The 20,028-nt window shown below is 38.3% G+C and overlaps 2 protein-coding genes across 2 annotated transcripts; both read left to right on the top strand.

Annotated features, from left to right (window-relative positions):
- Nucleotides 1-1,332: 1,332 nt before the first annotated feature.
- Nucleotides 1,333-5,436, top strand: LOC101170179 (cytochrome c oxidase subunit 5A, mitochondrial). Its single transcript, XM_023955708.1, has 5 exons — nucleotides 1,333-1,480; nucleotides 2,265-2,381; nucleotides 4,641-4,762; nucleotides 4,836-4,957; nucleotides 5,045-5,436. The coding sequence occupies exons 1-4, from the start codon at nucleotides 1,408-1,410 to the stop codon at nucleotides 4,947-4,949; spliced, it is 426 nt and encodes a 141-aa protein (XP_023811476.1). The 5' UTR covers nucleotides 1,333-1,407; the 3' UTR covers nucleotides 4,950-4,957; nucleotides 5,045-5,436.
- A 104-nt stretch (nucleotides 5,437-5,540) lies between these two features.
- Nucleotides 5,541-19,050, top strand: LOC101158521 (AT-rich interactive domain-containing protein 3B). The gene is made up of 9 exons (XM_011475984.3): nucleotides 5,541-7,353; nucleotides 7,723-8,265; nucleotides 13,378-13,452; nucleotides 13,552-13,624; nucleotides 14,869-15,052; nucleotides 16,048-16,289; nucleotides 16,406-16,666; nucleotides 16,748-16,843; nucleotides 16,982-19,050. Exons 1-9 carry the CDS (start codon nucleotides 7,330-7,332, stop codon nucleotides 17,119-17,121), a joined length of 1,638 nt encoding a protein of 545 aa, XP_011474286.1. The 5' UTR covers nucleotides 5,541-7,329; the 3' UTR covers nucleotides 17,122-19,050.
- Nucleotides 19,051-20,028: the final 978 nt, after the last annotated feature.

Genomic DNA, 20,028 nt, shown 5'->3' with positions numbered 1-20,028 from the left:
TCTGACTGAATTAAAAAGTTACACAAATGCAAATAAATGCCTCCTTAAATACACAAAACAGTAGACAAAGCACTCACAGGGCTTTTTTTTATCATCAATTGTGAGACATATTACTGTTGAGACTTCAAACTTCCTTCAATTAACCTGGAAAAAATCATTTTAAGTGATGAACAGAAAGCTTCATCAAAGAGGGAGAAATTCACACAAAGAAGAGTGATGACAGGTTATAACAAGCATACAACTAAAAATCCGGTTTGACATTTTTTTGTTCTTTGCATTCTTTGTTGCATGTTTGAGATCACAGTCTTCCTCAGTCCAAGAGTCAGAGCTACAGTTTGGAGCCGTTTTTCATGCAGTCACCAAGAAGTGGGATTTCACTGACAGATTTGATCTAATTTATCATTTTATGAAAATTTCCTATATACAATTGAATAATCATGAAGATGATTGATAATTTAACATAAACAAACTAATGCCTGAACAGGTGTGTTTCAGCTTAGATTAAAAATGAGGGTTAGCATAGTGATGTAACACTGTCAATTGCCAGTGAGAGAACCCTGGTTCAAATCCCTGCTGGATCCTTTCTCTGTGAAGTTTATATGTTCTCCCCTGCTTGTGTGGGTTTCCTCCAAATTTCTTTCATTTAAAAACAAACAAACAAACAAGTTTCTGACATTGATTAACATGTCTTGCACCTCGCGGCCACCATAGTGGATAATTCATATTTCTTGAGGTCTAGATTCTAGACCTCAAGAAATATGAATTAACAGACTAGAGAAAGTTGGTTCCATAACTGGGGTGTGGAGTGGCCGAAAGCCCTCCCTTCCATGGAAGAGAGGAATAGAGAAGAAAAAGGTTTGAGGATGCTGTATGATGATGTGGATGAGGTCAAAAAAAGTATGGCGGAGCAAAGGGATGGCCTTGAAAGTAAATGTTCATATTTTATACGTACTTTTTTCAAGAGAAGGGACACCAGTAAAGGTCCGGGAGATTAGAATTTTTTTCAAAGTGGATAGAAATATACAGATACAGAATAGTTCCAGTATAGTTCATGTAAATATTTTATGTGAAAGTCAATATTTAGATACAAATAAATGCTGGATTGTCAAAAATAGTTTAACAGCTTTGGATTACATATTTATATTAACAAAAAACAGTTAACTATTATCATGTCTACATTCTGTTTTACTGACATTAAAAAGTAAATTTTGTGCCATTAATTTTTGGTTGGAATTGGTGTAAGGTTTTCTATTCTTTTCTGTTCTATTCTATTGACCAATGATGGTCAGGAATCCACAAAGTCCATTCTACGCATGCGCAGCAGGATGTCACGTCCGCACCAGATTCTTCCAAAAAACGTGAGCTCCTTCCTCGCTCGCCGGGTCTTGCAGCTGTCTTTGCCGCGTCATGTTTCGAGCCGCCGTCCGACTCTCTGTCTCCGGTGTCCGGAGTTTAACCCGCACACAGCCAAGATGCCAAGGTATTTACGTTTTTTCAGGCCTTATGACTATTTTAAAAGTCGAAACTTGGTACATTTTCAGAGCACAACTTGACCGGAAATAAGATTTCGGTGTGCACATTGCAGTTCCTGTAGTATTGCTAAGCTAACTAGCTTTCTAATTTAAGGTTATCCATTCATCTACGTTCGTCAATAAAGAGCTGAAAAAATTGAAGGTGTTAGCAGGTAAACGAATGAAAGCGATAACCATTAATTTATTACGACCATTAATCGGATGAGCCAAAGAGTTAATTCTCTAAAAATAAACCAGGCGTTCGCTGAATGATTGTTGTGTCCTTGCTATGACCCAGTTGGGTCTTGGGCCCGGTGATAGCGCTGCTAGCATGCTAACAATGTTAGCTTCGGTCATTCATTGATCCACTCTCTGGGTCAATAACTATAGTGTGAAATAGCTTAATATCTTATTGGGACGCACTAATGCAAAGCTTTAATAAGAAACGTGTCTGCCCCCCCCCCCCCCCCCCCCCCATATATCTATTCTTTTCCGTTGTAAGGCGATTAGGACACTAATAGGACACACAGAGGGGTACTGTAGGGTTAAGTATAATGCATTAGTCTCCAATGTCAAAGTGTCAAAAGAAGAAATTGGGAATGATCCCCCCGGAATTGATCTTTTATCCGAGCCTTTCAGGGCAGATTTTTTATGCCAAAAAGTGGTTTTATTTTAGCCAACACACAACAGTTCCCATCAGACAGAGACTATCAGTAAAAGTCTTCTTTTTCTGTTTTTTTTTTTTTTGGACAGCTGTTTTGGCCTCTAGGTGCTACTCACATGGGAAACAGGAGACAGATGAGGAGTTTGATGCTCGCTGGGTCACTTATTTCAACAAGCCAGATATTGATGCATGGGAGCTTAGAAAAGGTGAGTTCGTGCCTAGTGAGCACTGGATCATGCACAGGTGTCGACGTTGCACTCTGCACGTACGCTTCATGCTTCTTCCTGAAAAGTCTCCTGAGTCATATCTTTTTTTATTGTGATCTTAAGGGCATGTAATTAACGGTTACATGGCTAGAATGTTTTTACCACTTTTGTAAAGTAAGTCAGTTTAATATTTTAGGTTTTATTTTTCTAATCCAACAATTAACAGTCCAGAGGATGTGTAGAATAGTTGCACTTTGTAAATATGAAAATAACCTCCTCTTTGTTGGTGATAAATTTGAGGTCACTTGTCCTTTTATTTTTAAATATTTCAGAGAAAGAGAAAACAAACATGCTTTTAGGTTGCACTGTTTATCCCTTGAAATTGTCTGTCTGCAGTGGCAGTAATTTTGAATGAGGAACATTTGGGGGTGGAGCTTATGGTGCGGAACATTCATGATGACTGACTATTCCCAGAACTATGTTTCCACCAATGCAGCACAGCCATCTCAAGTTTAATGTCCTTTAAAACCTGCTATGCCTTCTTTTTATAAAAGAAATGCAAGGGATGAATAAATGCACAGTCAAAAGAAACTGAGCTGGAGTGTTTTGACTAAGATCCATAAGGAAGAGTTGATATGAGGCAACAGTTTTTGTGAGAAACGGTTTGTTTCAAATCAGTTTTCCAATGATCGTAAAACTCTACCATGAACAGATTGTTTGCTTCCAGAACAATAATAAAATGAATCAAAGCAGAGACTTTTCTCACAGGCCTTTCACGAATCCATCGGAACCATTTTTGGTCAAAGCTTTGGAGTCTTGGCTTGCAGAAGGTCATCCTCAACCTTCTTCCAAAAGCTTGAGCAGAGTCTCAGAGTTGTCAAAGTGAAAGACTTGTATCTGTAATCTTTGTTCTAGAACCCAGTGTTATGTTCTTTGTGTTAAAAACCACACCTGGAAAAGTTTAATCTCTGCAAAAACCATAATGTCATGATGACTTTTATTAGAGCGTGTTCAGGTACCCCCCCCCACACACACACACACACAAACAGAAAGGCTGCACAACCAGTTGTTTCAGCAACAATCATCTTTATCTCACTGAATCTTCAATTAAACTCAAATGGAAAAACTACGACTACGACATTTTCTCTGCAAGGATTTATTTTTAATTAATTTTTTTCCCAGGATAAAACTGGCTTTTAACCTCTGGGCCGTACATCTGAATCCCATTTTATAATGAACAAAAGCAAATCATTTAATGAAGGTTTATTCAATAGTGTTGAAGGAGGATCTAAGGACAGCGATGTCCAGGGTTTGTGTTTAGTTTAGCTTAACAATTAGCTATTGTTCATATTTAATGACTGTTTCTGTAGAATTATTGGTGTGAAGCCTGTTGAGGCAATAACATTGAATTGAATTATTGTTTTCCTGACATTATGTGCGGTTAACCAAAACTCTGTTTTTTGTTTTAATTTATAGGTTCTTGTTTAGCACAACAGTATTTTTAATTATTTTGCCAGTTGATTCCAAGAAAAAAGAACATTCCTAATAATTTAAGATTTCATGAAGATGTCGCAACTTCTGTCCAAGAAAGCCCTGTGTATGTTGATGGTTCCTATTAAAGCTTAACCCAGGCATTAAAGTCCACACTTTATGCTTTCGGGCTGCTGTAAAATACATAATTGAATTGAAAAAAGGTAGTCAATGTAAAAATATTTTTTTTATCTCAGGTCAGTTTTTAAACAAAAACTGGGTGAAGAAGACAGAAGTGAAAAGTAGAAATATCAGCAAAAAGCTCAACGGCAGGCAAAACATTTGTTTTAGCTTTTCTTTTTCAATTAAACAAATACCATGCTAACAATTCATACAGAAGGGTTTACTGAAATTTTTGGTCAAAGCATAACAATTATATAATATTAATTTTCAATGTTTCATTTTTGGATCCATTTGCTGCTCATGATGTTTGTTATGAAAGAGGAACTGTCTGTCATTTTTTCTGTTACAGCTGTGTTTTAATTTGCATTTTTAGGTAGTAAATAGTTGATCTAATGCACGCTGCTTAATAATTACTCTTTGTAAATGTGACTAAAAGGAAAAGCAACCCTCTCTAAACAGAAAAATGTGGTTTATTATAATTTTGTGTATTACAAACTGAAGGTGGAATCGTTTCTTCGTTTGGAGCGTGGTTAAATTTATAATAATCTTTTTTTTATTTAAAAAAACAATTTCTGCCAAAATAAAAAAGGTTTACCTGTGTTTCAGGGATGAATACTTTAATCGGATACGACCTCGTTCCTGAGCCAAAGATTCTCGAGGCGGCGCTGAGAGCCTGTCGCAGGTTAAATGATTTGGCCAGCGCAATCCGAATTTTGGAAGCTGTGAAGGTGAGAATTGGGCCCCTAAGCAAACTCTGCCTCCTATCAGGTTTGTGTCTGTCATTATGCTTTTGTTCCTCAGGACAAAGCCGGCCCTCATAAGGAGATCTATCCATACGTGATCCAGGAGCTGAAGCCTACATTAGACGAGCTCGGCATTTCTACACCAGAGGAACTTGGCATTGACAAAGTGTAGTGGACTGAGTATGTACTGTGATTTTTATTTCATAATAAGCAAGGTATTCATCTCTCATATTTGTTAGAAGCAAACTCTGTCTTCATTTCTTTCAGGTCTCCCAGCAGAGTGCTTTACCCAGGACACATTTCTTGTATTTACATGTTTGCCTCATCAAAGTGTGGTATATTATTTGGCCTTTATTAGGTTCTTTTGATCTGTAAAATATGGATGAACATAATAAAGGATATGTATCTTTAAGTGTCAAATGTATATCGAAATGTTTTTCTTATTTTGACAGCTTCAGGACCTTTTTGGAGAAATACTGAAAGATGTTTCCAATGTTGTTCTGTTTTAAAAACAGCTGTCTGGATGTGCAGGACTCCATCTGGCCAGAAGGGGGCAGCCTTGTCTCATGAATGTTACAATCGTTAAACTGATACATTTTTGTTTGCATTTGCATTTCAGGGGAATTACCTGCTGGTAAAATAAACTTGTTCCATTTCCATTTGTTTTGTATTATAAAAATGCTCTACTGTAAATAATGGATTTTAACAAAAATGCTAAAATTGAAAGGTGAAAGATTTACTAACTTCACTTCATGGTTTAATTGCAGTAAAAAGTTGTATTTAAAAGATAATTTAACCGTTGTTACAAAAGTGAATATATTAATTAGTATATTAAGACTGAAACTTATTGATTATTGAATTTCTAAACATTTTGATTACCACAACTCATTTTAGCAAGATAAGCACCAACACTGTAAGAATTGTTGTGCATTGGTTAAAGGGAAGGATTAAGATGACCGTACAAATGCTAAGAACCATTGTCTTATGCAATATGTCTTGGGTTGTGGAAGGTGTATGTCAAATTTATTATAGCATAGTTGGAAAAAAGCTGAACAATTAGTTTTTAAATGTTGGAGAAAGAAAACATTTTTAGATCCAAAAAACCGGGCAAAACTTAGGTTTACAAAGTGAACTCGGAACAACTTGCATGATAAATTTAGAGCTGAATCAGCATCAGGTGTTATATTTTCTAAGAAATGGTGAAAAGATAGCACTTTCTTTAATTAAATAACAGGAAACCTTGCTCTTAAAGGCATCCAGCTTATTTACCTGCCCATTCCTGGTAGGACCACATCCCAGCTGTCTCTAACAAAAGTTTAAAAGAACGGGTCTTAAGTCTGTCATGAATCAGAACAATAAGTCCAGCACGCCAGGATATCAACAAAAAAAAACACTAAAATTGAAAATTTCACTAAACTTGTCTAAACCTCAAGTTAATTGAAATTCTGAGACCTTTAAATGACCGAAAGCCTCAATGAATTAAGAGAAAATGTAAAAATAGAAGGGATGAATCATTTCAAAATAAACTAAACCTTTTCACATTTTTGCAGCTGATAGTGGTTTTATACAAGCACGATCCACAGTTTAGTATTTTAAACAAAATACATCATCTAAAGTTTCAGTTTCGAATAAAACATTTATAATAATTAGGATTTTTAAATCCTTCATTTTTTTAATTTAAAAAGTATAGGGTTACAAATATTCAAAGGTTAATTGTTTTTTTTAAATCTTCAGTTTAAAAAATTTTACCAATGTACATTTATTAATATAGAAAAACAATTAATATGAAAATAAAATGTGCTTTTTCCCTTGCTTTTACTTCCCAGCTCTTATTTACATCCATCCTATGCAAAAAAAAAAAAAAAAAGACATTTAGGAAAGAGATGTTTGCAAAGCATCACAACAACATTTTTATCTGTGTTTTTTGTGTGTTTCCAGTTTAACGTTTCCTTTTCCAAAGCTTGGTTTAATTGTTGGACTGAGACAATTTGCTTGTTTCCTGTAATCAATCAGTCGGTGTCAGCAGCAGCATCTGCCTGGAGCTTTTTATAGGTTGGTGGGAGGAACCATATCTACTCATTCTCAAGCAAGCAGAGAGAGAGTTATCTCAGTCATAGTTCCTTTTTTTGTGTCCAGAATAGAAGCACTGCAGACGGTCATTACACCCATTTTGGTGACAGTGGTTACGCAAAAATATAAATGTCGATCAGAAATAAAAATGCAGACTGGGGTTGCGTGGAGATTCTTTGTAAAACGTGAGAATTGTCAAAAAAAAAGAAGACGGGGAGGGGAGAAAAGCGATTTTTACGCACGGGGCGGGCCCTTCATTCTCTTCAAGCTGTGGGTGAGGGGGTCAGCCAGCTAAAGACAATCAAAGATGTTTGAGTTTCCATGCGCAGTGGCCAGGGAGGAAACGCACACGCAGCTTTAGTCCCCCCCTCCTCCAGCTCCGACCTCCCCAGCCTCCCACTCTGCGGGGGTTTCGGAAGAAACTTGCGTTTGTTTCTGCCGGAGGAAAGCGGGGGAAAAGTAACCGGGACCTGTTGGCGAGGATGAATTACTCCAGGCCACAGACGGTGAGTGGCGGAGCGCGCCGGTGCTCGTGTTTGTAACCGTAACAAAGCGGCTGAGGATGAATGTGGAGCCTGTAGTTTCTGATCAAATCTACATGTTTTAATGAAGTGGTGCAGGCTTTCAGCGGCTTTCTGTTTGGAAAGAAGTTACGGTAAACAGTACAGTCCAAAATATGCTGCTTAAAAGAAAACAGTTGTCTTGCTTCTAAACATTTATTTATTTAGGCAATAAGCCGGCTTTCTGCCATAATGAAAAACGTAATGTTTACATACGTACATGTTTGATTTTATTATGTTTATTTTTTTCATATTTTGTGAAATGTTTGGGGTTTTTTTTGTAAGTTTTGGTGATTTTGGAACTTTTCTCCACAGTCGAGCTTATCAGAGGAAGTGAGTCCTGCAGGGGTGAAGCTAGAAGCAGTGATGGAGCAGCTTCAAAGACAACAAGAAGCCAAAATGGAGATGAACCTGCAGGAGAAACATCTTCAGCTTCAGTTTGCTCAAAAAGCTGCTGCGGCTGGCACCTCCTGGTTCAGACCAGACTTGTTTGGGACGGCTGGCGGAAGGATTTATCAGTCGCCCCCTCAAATTTTGAGCAGCGGCTTGAGAAGAATGGATTCCAAAGAAGACGATGAAGTCTCAGATGAGGAGGAACAGGAGGTGTTGGTGCCTGAGGAGAACGAGGAAGAGGAGGGAGATGAGGCCAAGAAGCTACAGCTCCAGCAGATTTCAAGCTTCCAGCCTTATTCTGGATGTTTACAGCCAAAAGCTGTGGAGCAGAACTCCACGTCTCCACCTTCAGCCGTCAAACAGGAGCAAGAGGAGAAGAACTTGTCGTCTTCTCCCGTTGGTCAACACTCCTTCACTTCCCCCAGCGGCTTTGCTGAATGGAGCTACGATGAGCCTTACAAACAGGTAGCTTTAACTTTCATAAACCCAAATAGAACTGCAGTATCTCACTGTTAGAATCATCTCCACCAACAGAAGACAAACGCTTGCAGCTGCTCATTCTGATTCCAGCATCCCCGTCTTCTTTAATTGTTGACTTCCTCCTGTTGAGAGCCCGGCTGACATCTAACCAGTTTTTTCACACAGAGAGGAAGGAGTGTGTCCGTTTGGCACCATGCCCGGCTGCTGATAAAGCTTAATTACTGACATGGCCAGAGATCTTGTGCCTCCCTTGTCCTCGTGTCCCATACTTTTGAGCGAGGGAATAAAAAAAAAACAACGTTTTTGCTGCAGGCTGGGTAAATCGTTTTTGGCTGGTCTCCAGTTCTAACTGCAAAAGAAGCCAGTATGCCAGAGGAGTGGAAATGAGAACAGAGCATTAATGAAATGGCCTCAGGTGGTTTATTTGTGGCCACAGCTCTGTGAGCTCATTTCAACAAGAAAAAATAAGAACTCTAAATTTGTGTTCATGGTTTTAGTCTCCCACTAAAGGAGTGGAGAACCAGCCAACCTTTTTCCTCATCCTTCTCTTGATTGGTTCTTCTGTGTTTATGTTCCCCCTACAAAGGCCCCATGTCAGTGTAATGCATTATGATTAATGAGGGCTGTGGGTGAAAGGGACAGCTGGGTTGGTGCATCCCAGCATGTAAAAAGCTACGTATAAAGTTTACTTTGTTTCATTAGATCAGAATGTCCTTTTTAGCTGATAGTCTTTTTTGTTTTATTTAGTAGTTCACTCCAAAAATAGTAAATCTCAAATATGTTCCCTTCATTTATTGGTGGAAGAGCTTAATGTTCACCAGGAACCACCACAGAGCTCCAGCATCTCTATTCTTGATGTTTCACTGTAGCTCATTGAATTGCTTTGCATAATTTAGCCGTTTCTTAGCAACGCTAAATGGCAGCTTAATTTCACTACATGCAATCAATACATTTTAAAGCTGCTGCAGTGGGAATGTTTACTTTCAACAGGCCAGATCACCAAACGGGGAGCATTAATCATGTTTAATTAAAGCATCAACTGTCAGGACTGCTGGGAAAATTGCTTTTTTGTGAGAAAGGGGAGACAAGGTGTTTCCTTCATCTTTTGTAGTCGTTTAAAGTGCAAAATACTTTGTAAAAACTGAATTTACAAAGCCTTTTTTTTTGTTTTCTTTAAACACATTTGATTAGCTGTTGTAGTATCTTGTGATATTCGTTGGTTAAACCTGTAGGCAAGTAGGAATAATAGTGGCGTGAATGTGGCTATTTTTTGCCGCAGTAATAAAAAGCCGTTCATCATCAGACAGGCTAGGCTGCGCAGACTGCACTGCTTCTAAGGAGACCAGCACCCAGCTGAAACGGCTCCCTTTAATTCTCTCAGCTCCGGCGTCTTTAGCGGATTCTTTTGTTCAGCTCTTTTTATTGAATTATCTCTCAAGATGCTGACATGCTTTTCATGCTCCACAGCCTGTGTGGCGCTCTCACTGGAGGCCCTTAACCCAGAATCCCACCCCCTCCGGATGATCCCAGCCCACAGCCCGGCAGGGGTCCAGATAAATGATCTTGACTTCTGGGCTGATAAAAGACTTAAAAAGTTAATTCGAATCAAAAAATAATCAAAGGAAAATAAATAAAATAAAAGCCCCTTCTTCTTCTTGAGTTCATTGAGAAGGGTTACTATTCACTTTTGTCCTGCAGGAGAAACTGTGATTTTAATGAAGCTCATTAGACAAACAAATTGGTCTGAGAACACGCGATAACTTAAATGTGTTTCTCTGTTTGAATGGACTCTATGGACTCTATTTTAAAACGCAGTAAAGTTTTAATTCCAGTTCAAATAAATACAAAACGTGGCAAAATGTTTGCTTTTAACCAAACAAAGGAGCCTTTTTTTTTTTCGACCTACATGCTGAATCTGGATTCCCAAGCCAGGATGTGTGAGAGCTCTGAGCAATTAACTGAAAGCTCTTTGTTAATAGATCCACAGCATGTCTCAGTGGCTTATCAATAAAGAAGGGGGGGAGGGTTTTATTTCCATCGGATGGTCAAAAGACTGATGTTTATCCACCTCCGATGGGATTTCTGCTAGAAGCCCCCCCCCCCAGCTTTTACCTTTTGCAATGACTACAAAAGGGCAACTTTTTTTTTAGTGCTGCTTAAGAATGTACATCTGATGTTTGGAAATGCTTCCCCAGTTCAAATGATATCTCCTTAAATCACCAGGACTTGGTGACATTAATGAGAAAATCTTCTGTAAACAAGGAGGAGGGTGACCATCTGCCTCAAAAGGTCTTGGTAAGGGGAACCAGCATCAAAGAGGGGAATGTGGGTCTACATTTAAAGAGGGCCAGTGTTTATTACGTTGATGCAGCTGCTAATTGTTAGCGATGGCCGTTGGATTGTCGTTTTCACCATAAACATGTGCAGAGTTGCAGTTTAGAAACAGGCAAATCTTCAGGTTTTCATATCCCACTCTCTGTGTTGCTACAACAAACACAAGTCAGTACAAATACTTATTTAAAGGCCAATATTTTCATTATTATTTTAAAACATACAAGTTATGCAAATTCAGACATTTGGAGAAGTGAATGTTTTTGTTATTTGATGTGTAAAAAAAAAAAATCAAGTGTTTTTATTCTCCCATTATCCCCTTAAGGTCATAGAGGTGACAGGTTGGGGTCATGTCAGTGACTCTTTACAGAAACAACACTCAAATTAATGGTATTGATAGGAGACTATTTGACACTTTCTTTGCTTTCTTTGCTTCTTCACGCCTACATTTATCATGTAGTTTTAAAACTTTTTCCAGGACGATGACCTCCGAGGCATTTCCGCATTGTTGCATTTGCCCCCAACTCCCCTTGTCTCTCAAAAACCCTCCACAATCTTCTAACCCTTTAGTGACATCCTGGTAATTGGAGTGCTCTCATGTTGTTTGAGTTTGGAGGAGGGGGTCTATCACAGAGTATTTAGATATGCTTGATTTTTAATGCAGTATACAATACTTTTGTATTTCTGTGTCAGTACACATGGATACTATTTACTTAGGATTTTTTATTTGCTTTAAACAATTTGCATTTTTTAATTACTTGGAGATTTGTTCATGTACACAAATGTTTCTCCTAAAACCGCACAATTATCTACAGTTTACTTCAAGGTTCAATGTGGCACATCTAGCTATAACTTCATTATTTGAAATTTAAAGCATAAAGTTACACAATTGGTCAAAACCAAAGACAGTGGCTTTAGCGTGTATTCAGACTGGACACATCTGGTCCCCTTAAAGTGAACCAGAGTTTGTTTTCCCTAATAATCTGGAACAAATTTTCAGAATACACCCAAGTGGGGCCTGGTCCGGGACCATCTTTGGAGGAGGTCTTGGTTCGTTTCCAATCGGACTGGGTTTCTGTTCGCTCTGAGATTCCTCAGTCTGAATACAATCACTTCCTGGAGTGGAGCAACTGGACCAAAATGGCCACCGTAGCCGACGTAAACAGAGTAGGAATGTAGCAACAGATGAGCCACAGACAAATATAAAGCAACCATTGTTGTTGTTACCAAACAGAGAAAAGGGTCGGAAATTTTTCATATGTCACGTTTATTTTAACACAGCTGGAAACCTTCTTGCATGCTTTTGTGTGTCTTGTTACCGGGCATTCGCCCTACAGGCGCTGCTGTGACATCATCGTAAAAGCTACCTTGTAATTCCTGAACAGAATTCTCTTAAAAATAATGCCATAACACAGTAACTCATTGAAATGTGATCGGATGAATTCAGACTCGTCAAAACCACTTTTAATCTAATACAAAGGGCTTCTGACTGTTTTCCCGACAATCTATATGTCAGAAACACTCATCAGCGTACCTCCTAAGCTGTCTTCTTGCCAGTCACCACTCTGCAGCATGCATCAATCGCACCAAAGAAGCAAGTAAAAAAAGCGTGTTGAGCCTGACTTTGATACAGATGTTAAAAACGTGCAAGTGAAATCTAAACTTTGAATGAACAAAAAGCACATGACTTCTATAAATTCTGCCTTTGCCCTGCCCCCGTAATTCCTGACCAATGAGGGAAGAGATCTTTAGGTATGTGGTTTTGTTTACAAGCGTTAGTCCGGAACAGGGAAGTCCCCTTGACTGGAGTCTGAATACAGACCAAATGCAAGGTTCAGGACAGGATCTGGACCAAATTTAGCAAACTGGGTCCAGACCAACAGAATTTTCCAGTCTGAATGAACACTTTTTATATTTTCAGCAGTGTACTGGTCAAACCCAACACATCTTGAAAGAAAATTGCATCAAAAAGATAGTCATTGTAGAGAATTTTTTTCTGAGGTGATACGGTGGTTTTTGGAAAGTGTGAGTGTAGATTGTGGGTGTACAGTATCTAAATTGTGTGTTCACGAAACAGTTATTTCAATCAGGAGAGAGCTTAGGAATGCAAATAAAATAAAGATTTAATTGTGAAACAACAGATGTGTAAGTTTGGAGGTTTGGCTGTGGGCTGATGACGTCTGGTATGCTGGTGGAAGAAGCTCGGATCATTGATGAGTAAACCCCAGAGCCGGATGGTGGTAAAGGACCAATATGAGACAAAGTATCGTTACAGGTGGAGGACGGGGTGGAGGAGGGAAGGCAAAACCATCTAGAATGTAGAGAGATAAATGTCCATGACTTTTAAAGCAGAAATACAATTTTGATTGGCTGAGAAAAAAAGTGGGGTATTTAGCAATTGGGTTAGAGTGAGGCTTAAGCGATGAGTGGAGTGTAGAGTGACGCAAGAACCCAGTTTACTCGGAAGTGATTCTTTATTCAAATTATGACAAAGATTCACTACCTTTCTTAGCATTTTAGGCAAATACTATGTGAAAACAAGTGTTGGCAAAGCCTCCACAGACTGCTTTACACCATGAATTCCTTTTGAAAACACAAGAAAATGCAAAGTCTGCAAACAGTCATCCTACTGTTCCTAGTAAAGCATTGTTAAGAAGGCTGTAGAAACTGCAAATTCATTTTGAGGAGGATCTTAAGGAAACATAAGTTCATATTTTTAGTCAAACTGTTGATAAATGTTTGTATTTTGTCTTGGTACATGTGCAGAGAGGATGTGGGGTGTGGACTGAGGACAGTGATGGAGGAAAACTGAGAGGAGAGCCTTCCCGAGACTTTGCCAAGGTTAGTAGGCCTGATTCATGGAGGGATGACAAATAATACTCCACATCACCACATGTGAGGATTCCCTAAAATCCTGCTCATTGTTTTTTCTACTTGCAGCTTTATGAGCTAGATTCTGACCCACTGCGGAAGGGCTTTCTGGATGAACTCTTTGTTTTTATGCAGAAACGGGGTAAAATATTATTGTTTTTTGTTTTTTCTAAATCGTTTTGATTTGTAATTTTTCAGTTTTTGTCAAATCTTTTTATTTCTGTCTTTTTTAAAGTCCAATCATGTTTGGATCTATTGCAAAAAGCGTTCCCAGTGGTCCTTTGATCATGATTATCCAGGTTTAAGCCAGAATCAAAAGACCTGTGTTGTTCTCTAGGACTTCATTTCTGCAGAGTGGCAGTAGTAGCTCATTACAAATTCACCTTTTGGGCAGGACCATTGGCGCGGAGCAACCCCTCTCCCCTTTCCTATCACCCATAACTGAGAGCTGTTTACACACTCTCCCATTAGCTTACAGCCTCAACCTAAAATAACTGGTGCAACAAAACTGGCGAGCAATATTGGAGATGTCCAGCTGTACACTTTTGAGCCAATTGTCAGCTCAGATGAGGATAAAAAAGACGTTCATGGATCTATTTGTCAGGAAGTGGATGCATGAAGCTTATACTTTCTACATCAACTACAAGCTTTTTCAAACTGCCTTTTTTTTCCCGTCTGCTCCTAACTGCAGCATTTAAAAACTAATTTAAAACCTTTTTTAAATATATGTCCACCATCATCAGAAAAATGGCACAAGAACATGTTGAAAACACCAAATACACAGTTTTCCTCAGAGTGGGTCTTTAAAAACATTTTTATAGAAGGTCTGTTGTCAGATTCTTATTTAAGACCCCTCTAGCCACATGAACCTAAAGTTTTTTAAACGATAAGTGCAAAAACGTGGAGTTTGAAGTGAGCACCGCTGATGGCCCTTAAAAATGTGAGCAAACTTCTCGGCCTTCAACATTTCACGTGCAGCTTCCAGCCATGTGTTGATCTTAAGTACAAAGTAATCTTATTTCTTCAGCTGCTTTTTAGTCTGCTTCATTAATTGGCTTTTCTCCAAATCAGGATTGGAAGGGGTTAGGTGTCAGCCCTGTGACTGGCAGACATTGTTAGCTCTGCCGTCACCCTCCCCCTGCACTCAGATCAATGTAGCAAAAAAACTTCTGCTGCAGAATTACCCCCGCCCCCATTCACCTGAAATTGGCTTAATTGACCCCCATTACCTTACTCTGACTTTAAGCCTTATGGTGGCTTAATCAGAAAATGTTCTCATTCTTTACTTCTTTAATGAGGCTACTTGTTTTTAGCGCTCAAATGAGACCACACTTAAATAAGACTGATTTACAAATGGACTGACTTTTCTTTTTTCCATGTTTCCAGGCACTCCTGTCAATCGTATTCCCATTATGGCAAAACAGGTCTTGGATTTGTACAAGCTTTTCAAGCTTGTAACAGAGAAAGGAGGACTGGTTGAAGTTATTAACAAGAAAATATGGCGGGAGATCACCAAAGGTCTCAATCTACCGACGTCCATCACCAGCGCCGCCTTCACCCTCCGCACTCAGTAGGTATTTCTGCGGTTTGTGGGAAATAAAAAGTGTTTAAACCTGTCTACATTTTGTTGTGGAAATATATAAGACTTAACATTGTAATGTGTCAGATTTTAACTATGGTCTCTTAAGCTGTCAAGTAATTTACATTACAGTTAGCAAGAATAAAATCACCAGCTTTTTAGAACAAAAAAATGGTTTTCACAGTTTAAAACTGTTATTGTGAAAGTAATGACTCCAGCAAACGTTTATAACTTTATGTAGTTTGAGAAACAAAATCTTGAAACCTTTTGGACTGTAAAATTAGGTCAGTTATCACAATTTAATCACCAAAAGCTAATAAAAATGAAAAAGAAAAGTTACTATTTTTACAAAATTTTAATTAGCAAAAAGGTTTTGTTTTACTTTTTATTTCATTTTTATTTTTTTTACAACAGCTTCAGTTGAACTTTTTTTAATCTTCATGAAAACCTTTACAACAACAGTTGAGACTGACAAAGGTCTGACTTTAACTGATCTGTTGCTTCAGGTGTAATCTCTCCTTCCTTAGTCGTTTTTCATTGGATTTGTTTTGCAGTTCTGATTCAAAGTAATAACTTTAATTGATCCCACGGTGGGGAAATTGATTCGTTACCATGGCTCAGAACAACATAATGATAAAAACAACAGATACTAAATGTCACACATATACAGTAAATAACACACAGTGTTCAGTGTCTATGAGGTGTTATTGCTTTATTGACAAAAATCAGTTCTCATATGTTTAATTGTGCAGATAATGGCATGCTACAGAAATGAAACCATGAACCACCAGTGCAAATAGGAAAAGTTCTTGGTTTAGGTTATTTTTTAATTCATTTTGTCTTTACCAAAAGTATATATAAAAATAATCTATTTACTGTTATTGTTTTGATGTAGAATTGATCCCTTGACAATCTAAGCTTCAAATTTTGAAGGTTTTTTCTTTTTTTTTCTTTTTAACACAAGAATTTTGTTCTTTCCCATCCAGGTATATGAAATATTTGTACCCATTTGAGTGTGAGAAGAAGGCTTTGAGTTCTCCTGGTGAGCTTCAGGCAGCCATTGACAGCAACCGCAGGGAGGGCCGGCGCCCCGGTTACACCAACAGCCTTTACCGCTACTCCCCCACCTCAGGATCCGCTCTGCTCCCCTCTCCCTCCATTCAAGCCAACCCAACTATGCATAATGGCCTAAGTGCATCTGGAAGTCCAAATTTAAAAAGAAACACAGGTGCAAGCACCGTTATCCCTCCATCAACATGTGTTGTCATTAACTTTTCTGAACAAAAGTGAATTCCCTGCTGAATGGTTTGTCCTTTTTTCATTTGTTTGTCTTGTTTATTACAGAGGAGACCCTAACTCCTGTAGTACCCAGGTTACCTGCTGCTCTTGGGCAGCAGCAGCTGGCCCAAGCCGCCACACTGGAGCATCTCAGAGAGCGTTTGGATCGCGCAGCGGCTGGAGCAGCAACAGCCGATGGTCCAAAGAAGAAAATCATGCGACTGGCAGAAGATCAGCAGCGCCTCATGCAGCAGGCGCTCCAGCAAAACCTGCTGGCTATGGCGTCTCATTTCAGCCCCATGAACCTCAAACTCAACAATGGCCATGGTGAGACCCTTCCCCTCTCATTAATCCTAATTCTTTCTGAAAGGTAACAGTCGACTAATAATGTGGATTTATAATGTATAGTCACAGAAAAAAAACAGGATTTGTCTCTAAGCATCTCTACTGATGGACCAGCCAGCATCAGCGTATCTGTAGAGGTCAATGGCACCATTTACTCAGGTGAGATTTGATCTTTCTTTTTTTTTTACATCTTTTTGTAATTCATTCAGCCAGTCTGGGGTAAAACATTTACCGGTATATTACTTCCTGATATGCAAAATACAGTAGAATTCATCTGTATTCTTTTGTGTGCTTTAGGTACTTTGTTTGCTCAGAAGTCGGCTGCTCCTGGTCCGTCTCAGACCCTGACTGCAGCAGGAGCGAGTGGGTTCAGTGCTCTACCCTCCTCACACAGTCCCTCTTCTTCATCTTCCACCTCTTCAAAGGGCCCAAACTAAAGCTTTTACATTTAAACTAAGTTATAACCTTCTAATCTGCAAGAACTCTGTAAGCACATCATGAGAGTTTTCCATTCTATTCTGAGACGATTTATCAAAACTTTTTCAAGTCATGAGCACACTGGGGTTTCACCTTTAATCAGCCAGATTGACTGTAATGTAGGTTTAGATCTGTTTCCACTAGTGCCTGTTAGAGGAGTTCTAATTAATCGGTTTTGCTTTTTGTGAGTGAGTGTGATTTGTCTGTTGGTCAAAAAAAATCAGAGCTGAGTCTTTTTGGACTTTTTCTGCATTTCTATAGCAGACGTTCTGCTATTATCAGAAGAGAAACTTGATTGCCAAAATGCAGGAAAGTCAAAAAGTCTTGGATTAGCATCATCACTTTATGGAGTTTTGTTTTTTTATTTCATTCTGTCATGAAAGTCTAGTTTATACTTTTTGTAGGTAATTTCAGAAAATATGCATGCTATTAGTCTATTGGAATTATTCCTAAAAAGGACATTAAGGTCACTTAAATGTGGTTTTATTTAACTTTTTATTATTTAATCCTTTGTTTGGGCATTTCTAACTTTTTTTTGCTGTGTTAAGTCTCACTTGTAAATCCAAAAGTGAGATGCTATATTTATGCAAGAAACTATGTAAATAGCTTGAAGTGAAACAACATTTACCTCAAACTGGCATTCCATTCTGCAATGTTCTTATGTTTTCAGACTTCTCTAACTCATTCTATATATTTCTGTGTTTGTTTTTTAATGCATAGAATATATCAAAACTGACCTCAGGCTGTGGGCGAATGAACACTGAAACAGTGCTACCTCAATACAACTCAAATATGCAATGCTGAATCATGCCTCTGTGTTCGTTAGGCGTGTGTGGACAATCAGTCACACAAATGTGAACTTGCCAACTGAAAAAATGTAGATGTTTAGTCCTGGACTTGGGTTAACATATTTTTGGCACTGTGGCTATACATTTACAAAGGAAGAATTATTGAGTACAATAATGTTTATCTCCCCTTTCTTATACTGTATTAAATGAGTATTCATTTAAAAGATTACAGACTAAGGAAGAGTCCTGAGATGGCTGCATAAAAAAAAGTAAGTTCAATTCAGAACAATTTAACTATACAACTTCCCACTAAGAGAGAGAGGATGATTTAAAATGCTTTTTTTGGTGTTTATTTCCTTTTTTTTTGCAAATGTGTGCTATCTCTGTTGTCTGTATTTAAACTGCTGGAAATCCAATTTCCCAGGAGGAGTCATCCAAAAGGGATTAATGTGTGAAGTCCAAATCTATTCATAAATAATAATAAAAAAAATCACTAAAAAGCTTTATTGTACACAGGGTGTTACTGTTCCTCTATCACAGAAAAACAGGTAGATTTACATTTGCAATATTCTACCTTCAATAAATGTATATTAAGTACACTGAACATTTTATAAAAGTACATGCCTGGAGCTAAACTTGAGATTAAGTTTTAAAAATATCAGATTTTCCACATTTCATTCTTTCCTAACTTTGAATAAACACATTTAAGTTATTCAATCTATACTTCTTACAGTGTTCCAAAATTTTGATTTAGTACACATACTGAGAGTCAGGGTGCTTTTAATTTTTAGAAACCACAAAATGCTACTTTTATATTGGCGTTGACTTGGTTTCCCTTTTTTCACCCTTTTGACGCTGATTCAAAAATGCTTAAAACCACTTCTGCTCCAAAATTAAATAAATTGAATGTGTATGTGAAAACAAAAATATGTACATTTTTTTAATCTGGAAATAAACTCAGGCATCCAAAGGATTAAGTAATTTTCACCTGGTGAAGTGAGTTCTTTTGTTTGTTTATGAAAACGAACTTAGTTTGGATTTCTTATGTGTCAGAAAGAAGAGATAAATCTACAAGTTTGTTGTTTCAGCAAAAAAAAAAAAGCATGCCTCCATCACTGTGGTAACCAGGGACTTTTGGGAATAAAAACAAATAAAAGTGATTCTACTTGTCTGGGTCATTTTGGACCTAAACTGATTCCAATTTTTGCTGCTCATCAGATAATGCTCTGAAAGAATCTATACAGCTTTCTCAGCATCTTCACTTGCAGATGCTTTGGGTTTTAACTACTTAGTTACAGTTTCCCCCATGCAGTCATGGGGAAGAGATTTATGGGCACTGACAAGAGGATTGGTGGTCTGGGCTCTGCCTCGCTGTTGGAAAGCAGCAGGAGACGGCGGTAGGTGTTTGTGTTTTGCCCGCTTTGGTACAACGGGTCTGCCCTCATTAAGGGGGACTCGAGTGTAACAACAAAACATACGAGATAAAAAGTGGTGAGTCAAGACAAAACAGCCCGTGGAGTGCACTTTCTAAGTTTTACTTAAGTTTTACTTTTAGCAGTGTCTGTTAAATAGAAGGGCCCTGCGATGCTCCTACCACCATACATCTTAATGATCATGTTCTTCTACTGCAAGAGAATGACTAAACAATGTGTTTGGCCCCTCTCCGATCATGTTTTGATCTGTTGTAAAAGCATTTCCAGTGGTCTTTTATTATGTTGTTTTTAGCCAAAAATTTTAAACTGTGTAGTTTTCTAGGACATAGTTTCTGCAGAGTGGCAGTAGTTCATTAGAAATTTAATTCTTCAGTTGTGGACAGGACAACTCAACCTTTCTGTTTACATGTTCTCCCGCTTGTTAGCCCCTCAACCCAAGCTAACGTCTCTGATGCAACAAAAATGGCGAGCAATGTCGGAGCTATCCAGCCGTAGAGTTTTGAACCAGATGCCAGCTCAAACGAAGCAAACAAAGACATACATGGATCTATTTGTCTGCAAATTGATGCAGCAGAATGCAGCAGAGAAGAGCATAGGGCAACCTACAATGTTTTTTTAACTGCATTTTTTCGTCTGCTCCTGATTC

Source organism: Oryzias latipes, chromosome 6 (assembly GCF_002234675.1).
Source record: "Oryzias latipes chromosome 6, ASM223467v1".
Lineage (NCBI taxonomy): Eukaryota > Metazoa > Chordata > Actinopteri > Beloniformes > Adrianichthyidae > Oryzias > Oryzias latipes.
This window is presented reverse-complemented; position numbering and strand designations above follow the sequence as displayed.

Coding starts and splice junctions, on each gene's coding strand:
- LOC101170179 (XM_023955708.1), top strand. CDS start 1,408: ATGTTTCGAGCCGCCGTCCGACTCTCTGTCTCCGGTGTCCGGAGTTTA. Junction 1,481..2,264: donor CACACAGCCAAGATGCCAAG/GTATTTACGTTT, acceptor TTTTTTGGACAG/CTGTTTTGGCCTCTAGGTGC. Junction 4,763..4,835: donor GAATTTTGGAAGCTGTGAAG/GTGAGAATTGGG, acceptor TTTGTTCCTCAG/GACAAAGCCGGCCCTCATAA.
- LOC101158521 (XM_011475984.3), top strand. CDS start 7,330: ATGAATTACTCCAGGCCACAGACG. Junction 13,625..14,868: donor TGTTTTTATGCAGAAACGGG/GTAAAATATTAT, acceptor CCATGTTTCCAG/GCACTCCTGTCAATCGTATT. Junction 15,053..16,047: donor GCCTTCACCCTCCGCACTCA/GTAGGTATTTCT, acceptor TTTCCCATCCAG/GTATATGAAATATTTGTACC.